Raw genomic sequence first — 13,501 nt, 5'->3', positions numbered from 1 at the left:
TAATATTTCCCTGAAGAGTTTGTCCATTTCATTAGCCCAAATCTCACAACCTTCCTAAATTCCAGTGATTCTTAAATTTCATCTATTAATGTTGTCCCAGAGTTCTTATATAGTCTGATCACAGTTTCTCTCTCTCCCTCTCTCCCTCTTTCGAATACTGTCTGAATGTTTATTGCTGGCCACTGTGTCTTCTAGTTCTTGAGATTCTGTCTTCAGTATGGACTACTCCATTGGAGAGACTTTTAGCTGAACATTTTATTTGAATTATTGTGTCTTTCATTCATTTCCAAGATTTCTGTTTGGTTCTTTTTCAATATTTCTATCTCCTTATTGAATTTCTCATTCATATTCTGTACTTTCTTTTTTTTTTAATTTTTGTAGATGTAGATGGACAGCATGCCTTTATTTTATTTATGTTTGTATGTGGTGCTAAGGTTTGAACCCAGTGCCTCACACATACTAGCCAAGCACTCTGCCACTGAGCCACAGCCATGATCCCTGTACTGACTTTAACTCGGTGATTTTTCTCTGTTCCCTTGGAATTTATTGATCATTTTTATAATGATTCTTTGAATACCTTATCTGATATTTTCTCAACTTGGTCTCACTGAGTTGCTTAGCACCTTGCTGTTGTTGAGACTGTCTTTGAACTCATGATCCTCCTGTCTCAACCTCCTGAGCTGCTGGGATTACAGGTGTGTGCCACCGCACCTGGCTTGGCACAGTTTTTACTTGCTGTAGTGTCCTAGAGTAATCTACATTGAGACCCATTTGTAGGTGTGATATCCAAAGTCTTTGTTTATTTCTGTTTTTGCTATAGCTGTAGCATTGGCTATCTGTAGGTCAGACCTGGTGGCCCACTCCTAGACATTTGTACTTGGGGCCTGGTTGTCAGTTTGGGTTTTTGTCTCTTCTGTTTTTTTTTTGTTTTGTTTTGTTTTGTTTTGTTTTGTTTTTTAAGTATAGCTGAAGAATGAGTATGATTAATTTGTGTGCGAAGCAAGGTGCGCTGACTTCATTGAGTTCAGCAGTAGAGTTCCTACCTTGTGAACTTGTGATATCCTTGTAGATTTCAGTACTTCATAGAGTAGGGGTAAACAATCAATAGCAATAACTAATGCAAACAATATATGACATTAAACTAAATACTTGGTTCCTATCATAATATCTACAATGTTAATTGCCACAAAAAACTAATGGTAGGGGCAGCAGTTGCCAACAGCAAACACAGTAAAAACAGCAAAAACAGTAAGAAACCATTAACTATCTAGCATGAAAGCAAATAGCAGGTGTCAACTATAGTCATCCATAGGAACAGTATTAATGGTGGGGACAGGAGTTATATAAATCAATTAGTGCTAAAAGTGGTAAGAATACAGTTAATTAACAGAAAAGAAAATGAGACAGAATGGTAGAAAAGAGTTTACAATTGCAAAAAGTGATAACAAAAATGCAGAAAACAGCATTTGATGGTTATAAGGAAGTAGAAAAAATACAAGTAACAAAGTGAAGGGTGAGTGAAAGAATAATAGAATTTGGCTATTACCATAAGAAGAGAGAGGTAAACAAGAGAAAGAGACAAATAAAAACAATAGAAAACAAAATCAAAATATTCTAATCAAAAATCCTAATCCTCAAAAGACAAAGCAAAGAAAAATAATTAGTTTTAAAAATGCTAAAAATGAGGAAAAAACAAAAAACATGTAATATATATCTATTAACCAATCAGCACAGCAACATACACACAAAAATAAAAAAGAAAAAGAAAATAGATTCTTAATGAAAAATTAAGGAATCATTTCCACTGAGGTGGTCAAAATAGTGGACAAGAATAGATGGTCACTGTGCCTGACTTTCTTTCCATTTCTTCTTCAGCTGTGTACTTAGACTGAGAACAAGGATTGAACATTATTAACCCCTTCCTCTTTTTGTGGTGCTCACCAAGTTTCTACTTGGAGTGGCATAAGACCATAGCTGTTTCAAATAATTCTCAGCTCCTCTTCTCCCAGTATGAGGTAGGATGAAAGGGATAGGATAAAAGGGATGGGAAGTATTGTCAGGTGGTGTTTTATCTACAGAGACCAGATGGATGCACTCCCAGGGTGAGTCTGCTGCAGATTTTTTTTTTTTTTTGAACTGGGGATTGAACTCAGAGGCACTTAACCAATGAGCCACAACCCTAGCCCTATTTTGTGTTTTATTTTGAGACAGGGTCTCAACTGAGTTGCTTATCACTTCATCATTGCTGAGGCTGACTTTGAACTTGCAATCCTCCTGCCTCAACCTCTGAGCCACTGGGATTGCAGTGCGCCACAATGCCTTGCTCTGCTGCAGAATTCTATGAGGGGAATTCTGTGGTGGGGCTTAGGTCTAATCAGGCCTCAGGTGTTTTGTTGGGTGGTGTCTGCTCTGGAGAGATGTGATCAACATATCCCTAGGGCTTGGTGATTGCTGATATCTGCTGGGAGTCTGGATCTCTGGAGCCTCCCAAGGATTCTACTCCTAGAGTATGAGGGCCAGTTTTTCAACCCTTTCCCAGGCTTAGTCCCTGAGTGTATTCACACCTACCTGTTCAAATTCCTGACCCTGTTTCAGCTGGTTGTGTTATCTGCCAGACTCAGAGCGAAGCAAATTGGGCTTCCTTTGCTTTTCCAACTTGAATCTTCCTGGGCAATACATTATATGTACCTGTTTTGTTTCTGTTCTGTGAGGTACACCCCAGGCCACACAATAGGTGCTTGCCAGGACAGTATAGGCATGTTTGCTAAGATCTTCCGGTTTCCACAGCAGCAGCTGCAGTATGGATGCTGCAGGATGGCTCTTGCCTCAGCTCTCCATGGCCATTTGGGAAACACTGGGCACTTTTTAACCACCAGTACATGGTGCAGCCTCTGAATCGACTAAGGGCAGACCTGCCTTTCTGATATCAGGTTTCTCCGTACTGTTACTGTTCTCTCTGTGCTGAAGCAGCATAGCTACTGCTACCACTGCTGCTGGCTAATGTGGTTTTTCTTCTTTGTTTAAAGTACCCAAATTTCTGAGTCTCTTAAGACACTGTGTCCCATATTGAGTTTTGGTGAAATCCTGCATTCACCCTCCTCGCTGAGAAGCAGTACTTCTTCTGCTTGAATCCTGAGCCACAGAGCAATGAGGAATGCAACTTTCCTCTAGCCCCTACCTTCAACAGTCCACCATTGGATTTTCTTTTGACTTTCCTTATTTTGGGTAGTTTTTCCTCCTTCCCAGTTTGTCAGGTTTTTGTTGTTTTGTTTATTTTTTTGTAAAAGTGTGTTTAAGTTTGTCAAGTACTCTTTCTGTAGCTATTTGAATTATAATGTGTTGTTTTTCTCCTTCATTCTGTTAATAAGGTATACCACATTGTTTTTCTCCATTTTGAACCATCCTTGCATTCTAGGAGTAAATCTTGTTTGGTCATGGTGTATAATCGTCTTAATGTGCTGGTGTTTTTTATTGAAGATTTTATTGTACTTTATTGAAGGTTTTGTTTGTCTTCTGCAGTACTAGGGATTGAACGCAGGAGATCCCCTGCCCTTTGTATTTTTTATTTTGAGACAGGGTATCACTTTTTTGCTGAGGCTGTCTTAGAACTTGAAAGTCTCCTGCATCAATCTCTCACATCGCTGGAGTTACAGACGTTCACCACTGTTCCAAACTATTGAGTTAACAAGGAATAATGATCTATAGTTTTCTTGTAGTCTTTGGCTTTGTTATGAGGACGGTGCTGACCTCATTGAATTAGTTAGGTGCCGCAGTGTGGCTGGGCACAAAATCACGAGCCACTCACAGCCTTGTAGATTCAAACAGCAATTCTTTATTCCCGAACTCACACCGGCACTCTACAAACACGTTCTGGGGAAATCCACGTTCTGCGCCAAAATCCGTACTCCACCAGGCTCTCTTCAGCAGGATACGCCCTATTCCCAGCCAGGTACACCTTAAACCTGGAACCAACCTAAACCCAAGGAGCGGGATACTCCCTAAAACCTGATCCGCCCTAAACCCGGATCCGCCCTGGTCCTTGAGCAAGGTCACCTTACTCAAGCATACATGCAATGTCACTGCAAATGTCCAAGGCAAAAATTGCTTTGTCACCCGTAACAGTACAGCCATCAAGACATGAAGCATAATAAATTATTCCTGTGTTTGTGGTGATGCTTGTGTAAACAAATCTATTGCACTGCCAGTCATATAGAAATACAGCACATACAATTATGTATAGTATGTAAGACTATACAACTATGTGGCTTACGTATTTACTATGAGTTCTATAGTATAGTGTGCTCCTATTATTTATTAAGTAAAAATATTTAATGAAAAAAACTATGCCATGTTACTCTAGCAGGAGCCTCATACATCTCATGTTTACTGAACCTCTTGGTTTTGTCATCTTTCTATTGTGCTTGATTTAATTTTTGTTCGTTATGACTCCTATGTGTACAAAATCCACTGCAACTATTGAATGAATGACCTGGAAAAAAATATAAGTAAGGACTACAAAAACGGAAATTCAGTGATGGCTCTTCCTTGTAGTCAGACATAACCAATTCCATCATAACTATGATTTTTGAAGAACCGGGACAAAGTGATAGCAGTGGAATATTAAGTGAAATCATGCAGGTACAGAAAGACAAATTGTACATGCACTCATATGAAAACTAAAAATGTTGACCTTATAGAGGACTAGAATAGTGGTTACCAGAGGCTAGGAAGGGTAGAGGTAAGGGGAAGTAGGAAAGAGTTGATAAATGAGGGGGGTGGAAACATACAATTAGGAAGTTTAAGTCTTGTGTTCTTTAACATAGTAAGGTGATTAGTGATTAATTTATTATATATTTCAAGAAACTGTTTTGTGAATGCTTACAATACAGAAATAATAAATGGTTGAGATGATAGATATACTCATTTCCATGTTTAATGTATTTAATGTGTTGTATGTATGTGTTAAAATAGCATACTGTACCCTACCCAATCACTACATATGATCATTATGTGTCTGTTTAAAAAAAGAATAAAGGACTAGAAGTTGTTAAGGATCTGCTTCATTAAACACAAAAAGATTAATAGAAATTTAAAAAGTGTATGTATTTGTGACTGGAGAAACATCTAATGACCTGGATTGAAGACCAAACACAGAAGCATAACTCTCTCAGCACCATGAGGATCATGAGTGAAGCAAAGTTTGTTTGTATTACTGAAAGAAAAGGCTAGACCTGACTATAATAAATTTATTGCTAGCTCTGTGTGGTTTACATTATTCAATCATCATTATTTATTACATCACGTGAAAGTAGTTAAGTGTGAGTGCTGATGTGAAGGCAGCTGAAGAATTTTTTGGAACTCTAGATAATTTGTTTATACAAGAAAATTACAATCCTGCACCTTTCCTTGGGTGTGTAATTGTGATTTATATCCCTCCATATGTGTGGTTGCTTTTGAATGTCCTAGACCTCCCAACAGGGGAAGAAGGAAAAAAGTGAAGGAAGGATAAAAGGGGTGAGTGGAAGAAGAAAGAAAAGAAAAGACTGCACCAGCCTTATAAGTCTTCAGCCAGAATGAGAAGGGTACAACGATAGCTATCTACCTTTCTGCATCTTGGCAGTCAGAAATGATAATAAGTGATCAAAACTCCATTCCCAGTATATGGATAAGGTCCTTATTGCCCACCCAGGCACCTGTAAACTATTCCTGGAACATGTTCATTGATGTGTGATGCAGAGAAGCCAGATGAGTAGCTACTGCTGTGCTGAGAGCTGAGGTTTCCTTGAATTAGCTACAATTTTCCATCTAACCCATCTCCAAGAAGTTGCAAGCTTTGAATAGGCTAAATAATTCAAAAATGGGTATATCAGATAGACTCTGCCAGTGTAATTGTTACGTAGGTGGGAAGACAGATTCTTGGTGTGTCCTAGGCTATCATTTTCTTAGAATTCTCCTGTCTAGCTACAGTTTTGAAAATCCTTCACCCTCCTGCTGTATCATGCCACTGTTGCCATAAATTAAGTACTGTATGTACTTGCAACTTGAATACCATCACCTTACTAAACTCCTACTAATAACTTATTTATGTATATAATCATATCTGTTAATCAGTTTAGTTGTTTCTTTCCGTTATTTTTATATAATTGTCTTGCCTTAATGTGTTGGTTGGGACACTAGTATAATGTTAACTAGAAGTTCTGAAGATCAAAGAAACATCATGTCCTGTTTCTTTGTGGGAAAGCTTCCAGTATTTCACAATTGTTTGTTACAAGATTTTTGTAGATAACCTTTATCAGATTAAGAAACTTTCCTTTATTACTACTTTTTATCATGAATAGATGCTAAGTTCTCAGCTTATTTCAGGATGATTATGATTTTTCCCTTTTAATCTGTTAAATTTCTATAAATTATGGAAAATTATGTTAATGAAATTTTCTAGTAAACAGCTTTGTTTTTCTGGAGTAACTGATTTGGTTATCAAGTTTAGTCTGACAAATTGAGAAATGTATCCTTATTTTCTGTTTTTTAAAAGTAAAACCAAAAGGTTGGTAGAACTTGTCAATAAAGCCAGCTGGGCTTGGCATTTTTGTTTTTAAAAATATAAAGACATTCTTTTATTTCTTTGGCTTCAAAGGTTGCTTTTGTTATTTCTTCTTAAGTCAGTTATTTGGAAGTGGTGTTTTTTTCTAAGAATTTAACTTTTTAGTTAAATTTTAAGCTCACTAAACATTTTGTGTCTGAGCTGGGTACAGAGAGGCACATGCCTATAATCCTAGTGACTTGGGAGACTGAGGCAAGAGGATTACAAGTTCAAGACCAACCTCAGCTACTTAGCAAGGCTCTCAGCAATTTAGTGAGACCCTGTCTAAAAAAATAAAAAGGGCTACATAACAATTACACTGGCAGAGTCTATCTGATATACCCATTTTTGAATTATGTGGCTCAGTGGTAAAGTGCCTCTGGATTAAATCCTCAGTACCAAAACCAGCAAAATAAAAAGGTGGGATATATTTTGGGAAGAGCCAACATTTGTTTAATTCTGCTCTAGAAGAATAGGAATGACTAAGTGAAAGACTACAGAAATATTGGTTGAGAATTTTCCACACCTGACTAAAGACATAAAACCCAAGACCATAAGGCCTACTTAACAATATTTAACTTATTTGTAAACATAGTTAAAATATCACAGTTGTACAGATTCATGAAGAGTACATTGGTTTTCATTCTGTAGTTTGTTAAGTTTGTTTTGACCATAATACCTCCATAGGGGTCTGGAGTAATAAATATATTGATGGGTTTCCTTAGAAGAAGGAAACATTATTGCTGTTGTGATGGATGCCAGATTACTTGCTTAGTTCTTAGCCTAAAACTTTTTTTTGAGTGGTGCCCAAAGACAAACAGGGAAAGTGGAGGAAGGACCTCCTTGGACATCTTAGTTGGATGCTACTCCTGTGCTGAATCATCTGTTGTAAGGGATTTTAGTATAAACCTTTGAACATTTAAAATTTGAATATTTTAAACTTGAGCATTTTCTGAACCATGCTTCTGCAACCTACCTGTGTGATACTGAATTGATTTGTTATAGATTAAGGTTGTTGATATTGTACAAAAGTTTTATAACAATTGTTTTTATTTATTTTTGAAGAGAAAAATTAATTTCAGTTATTATATTTTTCTTAATGTAAATTGTTTGGAATGTAATACTAAGTCTGAGGTTTTCTATCATTTTAGGCAGCATACTTCTGCTTTTGTCCCTTCATCAGGACGAATTTATTCTTTTGGTCTTGGTGGTAATGGGCAGCTGGGAACTGGTTCAACAAGCAACAGGAAAAGTCCTTTCACTGTAAAAGGAAATTGGTTTCCATATAATGGGCAATGTTCTCTAGATAGTGGTAAGTAATATATTACAGCTGTGTTAAGGTTTTCAATAAAATGTTGTTCTTAAGTGATGAAGCTTTTTATGTTTTTAAGTTAAAATAGCAAGTTTAAGAGCAATGCGTATGGTTGCTTAATTTATTTATTATATATAGTTAAGGAAATTCTTGATAAAGTAAAAGTGGTTTCTAGAGGGTGGGTCATATAAGAACTAAGTGGTGGCTAAAAATCAATGAGGAGTTTTTGTTTTTAAATTGGTAAAGTTAAAAATAGCTAAACTAACCAACTTAACCATTTTTAAGTTCAACAGTATACAATTACTAAATACATTAATATTTTATATAATCGTTCTCCAGGACTCTTCATCTTGTAGAATTAAAGCTCTGTGTCCATTAAACACCAGCTCTTTATTACACCCCCACCACTATCATTTTGCTTTCTTTCTCTGAATTAGATTTGACTCTTAATGGAATGGAATCATATGGTATTGTTTTTTCTAACTGGTTTACTTAGCATAATGTTATCAAGGTTCATCCATGTTGTAGCATGTGTCAGAATTTTTTATTTTTATTTTTAAAGACTTAATGTTCCATTTTATGTTTATATCACATCTAATTTTACTTATAGGCTTTACTTATTTCCACCATTTAGGCTATTGTGAATAATACTGTTGTGAACATGGGTGTACAAATATCTGAGATTCTGCTTTTAATTATTTTGGGTGTACACAGGAATTTAAATTGTATATCAGAAACTAATTTTTTAAAGTTTAAAGTATATAAGTCTACCTATTCAAGATAGTAAATTCTTAATTTCTTTTTATTCCCTTTTTGTTTTAGCCAAATGTGTATTTCTTTATTTTTATTTCTATTTTTGCAGTAGATCTGGGTTTTCTAATTGACATATAATATGAAATATTAGAAATATTTAATGCTATTTTTGCATTCATTTGGTTACATGCTATAATGAAGATGTACTTCCTTTTTATGTTTTCTTTACCATCCTAAATTGTTGAACCCAGTGTCCCACGAATGTGAGGCAAGCACTCTACCACTGAGCCACAACCCCAGCCCTCTTTTAAAGATCTTAATAATCAGATATGGTCACACTCTGAGGTATTGGGAGTTAGGATTTTAGATGTGAACTTTTTTTGTTTTTGTTTTTGTTTGTTTGGTTTTTTTTTTGTACCAGGGATCAAACACTGAGCCACATCCCTAGCTCTATTTTGTATTTTATTTAGAGACAGGGTCTCACTGAGTTGCTTAGTGCCTCACCTTTGCTGAGGCTGGCTTTGAACTCGTGATCCTCCCTCCTCAGCCTTCCAAATGGCTGGGATTACAGGCATGTGCCACCATGCCCACTAGATGTGAACTTTTTGTGGGGACAATTCAGCACATCACAGGAAGGCAAAAATCAGTGTGAGAGGAAATTTGCACATTTCATTAAGATACATACAACCACAGTCCATTTGCTGTATAGGGGCAGAGAGATAAGGAAAGTACTGGGAGATGAGATTGTTTAAATTACGTAATGTCATGTATGAATATGGAATAATGACCCCACTATTATGTGTAATTATAATGCCCCTATTAAAAAATAAATTAAAAACAAAGGAAAAAATGGTTTTAGATTTAGAAATCAAATTCCAGTTAAAACTTTCAAAGTAGATGGACAGACCTGAAGTGGGTGAAATGATTTTTACCTTTACAAAATTTCTTGTTTTTCTTTAGTTTCCTGTCTTATTTCATATTCTCTTTCTTTCTTGAAACAATAGTAATTAAATGGTTTTGCAAAAAAATAGTTAATAACTGAAGTATGAACTATAAAGGAAAAAATAATCATGGGTACTTAAAAAATTGTACTTGCTTACCTTTTTTACTAAAGTGACAATAAAATGGTTCAAAAAATACATAATATGGTTGAAAGTAATTTTAGCACTCTCATAAGTGAAAAACTTTGTTCTTTTCCTCCTTAAATAGTGAAAAGCAACATGAAGCATAGGAAATTATTCTAGTAAGACAGAATATGTGCTACCTAGAAGATTACACAAAAGTGTACAACAACATTTTATAGGCATGTATCGGTAAAAAAAAAAAACAGACTTTATGAAATTTGCTAAAATTTTAAACCATTTTAAAATCTTAGAGTCACATATAAACTCTAAGGCAAATAAAATCCAGTTACCTAATTGTATTTTTAAACTTTTATGTTCTAGAAAAAAGTGATACTTTGGCTTTGTGAGTGTTCATGAGGCCAAAATAGTCTCTGTATTTTTAAGTTTTCTGGTTGTAGATGTATACAATGCCTTTGTTTGTTTTTATTTACTTTATGTGGTGCTGAGGATCGAACTTAGTGTCTTACATGTGCCAGGCAAGTGCTCCACACTTGAGTCACAACCCCAGCCCCAAAGATGTTTTTTATGTTAACATGTAGTGCATTCATTATTGATGATCTTCAAATAAATCAGTATTAAAATTTTTTTTAAGTTGCAATATGTTTAAGTATTAATGGTTTCAGCTTACATAAATAAAAGCCATTTGGGATGCTGAATTAAGTCCTAAGGGAGTAGGTTGTTTCAGAGACCATCAAAATGCCCCCTTTTCTTTTTAAAAAATTTCTGCAGTACTGGAGATTGAAACTGGGTACTCTACCACTGAGGTGTACCTCAACCCTTTTTGTTTTTTTTTTTGAGACAGGGTGCCTCTGAGTTGCCCAGACTGGGCTTGAACTTGTGAACCTCCTGTGTCATTGGAATTACAGGCATGTGTCACAGTGCCTGACCAAAGCTGTTCTCTTTTTGGGCTTGAGGTGTTGCTCATTGGAGCACATTCTAAGATTACATGAGGCCCTGGATTTGATTCCTAGCTCTTCAAAGAAAAAAAGAACTGTTTGTTTGTTTCAAAAGTTTATAGTTTTCTCTGATAGTAAATTTTGAAAAGTGTAAGGAGAGAATGAATTAGCCCTTCTAAATGTGGCATCATATACTATAAAACTAAGAGTTAAATCAGATTATTGGTACACATGTAGACATTCAATGAACTTGTATATGTATTGTATGTTGGACTTATTTCAAGTTCAAACTCCAGTTCAATGGCTGTTTGGAGTAAGTGTCAAACAACAGTTTGGGATAGAGGTAAAGTGCCATAATTGTTTAGATTGTGTGTTGTAGTGGAGGGAGGTGATGCCTTTTCATTAAGACAAGGCATCACTAAATTTAGAAAATGAGGAAAAATTACTCAATACATGAAAATAGCAGGGACAGAAAAGTCAAGTCAGGTCCTAATCTCACAGTTTACATTAAAATATATTTGGGCTGCGGTTGTGGCTGAGAGGTAAAAGTGCTTACCTAACATGTGCAAGGTCCAGGGTTCGATCCTTAGCACCACATAAAAATAAATAAATAAAATAAAGGTATTGTGTCCAACTACCACTAAAAAATATTAAAAAATAAATATAATATAATCAAGAGTAAAGTTTTTTTGTTGTTTTTTGGTACTGGGGGGTTGAACCCAGGGGCTTTCATTAGCCATCAGTACCATTGTACCATCAATAGCTACCATTGAACTACATCTTCAGTTCTTTTTCATTGTTTATTTTGAGATAGGATCTGACAAAGTTACTGAGGTTGGCTTTAAAGTTGGGGTCATCCTGCCTCAGTATGGGTATATTAGTTTGTTTTTGCACCTCTGTGAACGAAAGAACCTAACAGGAACAACTTAGAGGAGGGAACATTTTTTTGGAGCTCACCATTTCAGAGGTCTCAGTCCATAGACAGCCAAAGATAGCAAGGCTGAAGAGCAGGTTGGAGAAAAACACCTCATAGTGGCTTTGGGGACAGAGGAAAGGAGGGGAAGAGAGAAAGGGGAAAGGGCCAGGTCACAGGGAAGATGGATCTTTCTAGTGCATGCCCCCAGTAACCCATCTCTTTCATCTCCTCCCTACTTGCCTACAGTTATCAACCAGTCATTCCCATTCAAACTAGGATGGACTGATTTCGTTACAGCTCTTAAATTCCAATCATTTCAACTTTAAACATTACTACATTAACAAAGGAGCTTTTAGAAAAAAAGTTTGTAATAATTACAACCTAAGGTTAGTATCGTAAATATCAAAAGTGTTTTTTCATGTTGATGAGGAAGACATTGAAATATCCAGCAGATAAATAAGACATTAATAAGAAATTAACATAATTTCCTTTATCCAATAGATAAAGGAAATTAATGTTAATAAAAAATACAGAAATTTATTACCTCTTTAGTATCAAAGAAATGCAAATTTTAAAAACGCACATGATTGTGTACTAACATTCCCTTTCCTATTACAGGGTTACTGTATAGTAGATTGGGGGAAGCTAATTGTCCAGCTAAAATATGAAGAAATAATGGAGCCTATATTACCATTTTAAACGCACAATGAATTAATGTTCTAAGCATTGAGCACGAGTGCTTCCAGGAATCACAAAAAAAGGAACTGAACCCAACATTGTGTTTCCTGATGGAAGAATACCCCCAGACCCCCAGTATAGTAGTTTTACTGAAATAGGTGTGATTGAAGCTTTTTTTTTTTTTTTTTTTTTTTTTTTTTTTTTTTTTTTTTAGAGAGGGGGAGAGGGAGAGAGAGAGAGAGAATTTTTTTTTAATATTTATTTTTTAGTTTTCAACTGACACAATATCTTTGTTTGTATGTGATGCTGAGGACTGAACCCGGGCTGCCTGCATGCCAGGCGAGTGCGCTACCGCTTGAGCCACATCCCCAGCCCCCAGCAATATTGGGAGAAACCATAAATATAGTCAGCAAATCCAATCTCCAGCAAGTTGTACATGATAAATGACTAGATTTCTCAGACTTTTTGGAGTAACAGTTGGAAGGAAATTAAGGAAAGTAATTTCTAGTGCCTAACCTAGCTCCTATCCCGTTCATGTATTCTAGATTAGTTATCCATCTTCTAGGGAATTTTTAGTGGGCAGAATCACTTAGGGACAAATAAGCAACATATTAATAAATCTTTTTGGGAAAGGAACAATTTCATGTATACTTGTGAGAATGATGTGATTTTTTAAATTAAACAATCAGCTTAAACTGTTCTTGAAATATATTTTGGTCATAGGGCATTCTTGTGACTTGTGAAAACTTTTTTTTATTAATGTTTTGAACTCTGAAGCTTTTATTACTATGTGCTAAGCTAGATGAAATTTATTTTATATTGTTTATTCATATTGCCAAATATTTACTTAGTTATTTTACAAATGAAACACTTTACTTGATAGTAGGGAATAATAAAGAAAATTAAGATGTGGTCCTTGAAGAGAATTTGTAATTATCTGTAGCAGGTATGGTAACTAATAATATAAGGTGAAGAAATAGAAAACTAAAGAGATGGAGGTCATGTATTATATTTAGAAATAACTAGCTTTAATTTATAGTAGCTGTGTGTGTTATCTTTTAAGCAGATATATTGAAAGAGGAACTGATTTTGCATTATGAAGTATTCACTCAAGTTTTAATTTTTACTGTGTGTATATACACAACACACACACACACACACACACACACACACAGGGATAGATTTTTTAGTTGTCAATGGACCTTTATTTTTTATTATGTATATGTGGTGCTGAGAATCGAA

At 35.4% G+C, this 13,501-nt stretch overlaps 1 protein-coding gene across 8 annotated transcripts in view; it reads left to right on the top strand.

Annotated features, from left to right (window-relative positions):
* The window catches only part of HERC4 (HECT and RLD domain containing E3 ubiquitin protein ligase 4), a 118,377-nt gene that overhangs the window by 52,959 nt on the left and 51,917 nt on the right, over positions 1 to 13,501 (top strand). For all 8 annotated transcript variants that reach the window (XM_081267324.1, XM_081267323.1, XM_081267319.1 and 5 more), the window contains one exon: positions 7,732 to 7,892. In XM_081267324.1, coding sequence (XP_081123450.1) covers positions 7,732 to 7,892 — 161 coding nt within the window. The remainder of the gene's footprint in view (positions 1 to 7,731; positions 7,893 to 13,501) is intronic.

Source organism: Spermophilus citellus, assembly GCF_964194105.1.
Source record: "Spermophilus citellus genome assembly, chromosome: 15".
Classification (NCBI taxonomy): Eukaryota; Metazoa; Chordata; class Mammalia; order Rodentia; family Sciuridae; genus Spermophilus; species Spermophilus citellus.
The sequence above is the reverse complement of the archived record's forward strand: the minus strand, read 5'-3'. Positions and strand labels throughout refer to the sequence as shown.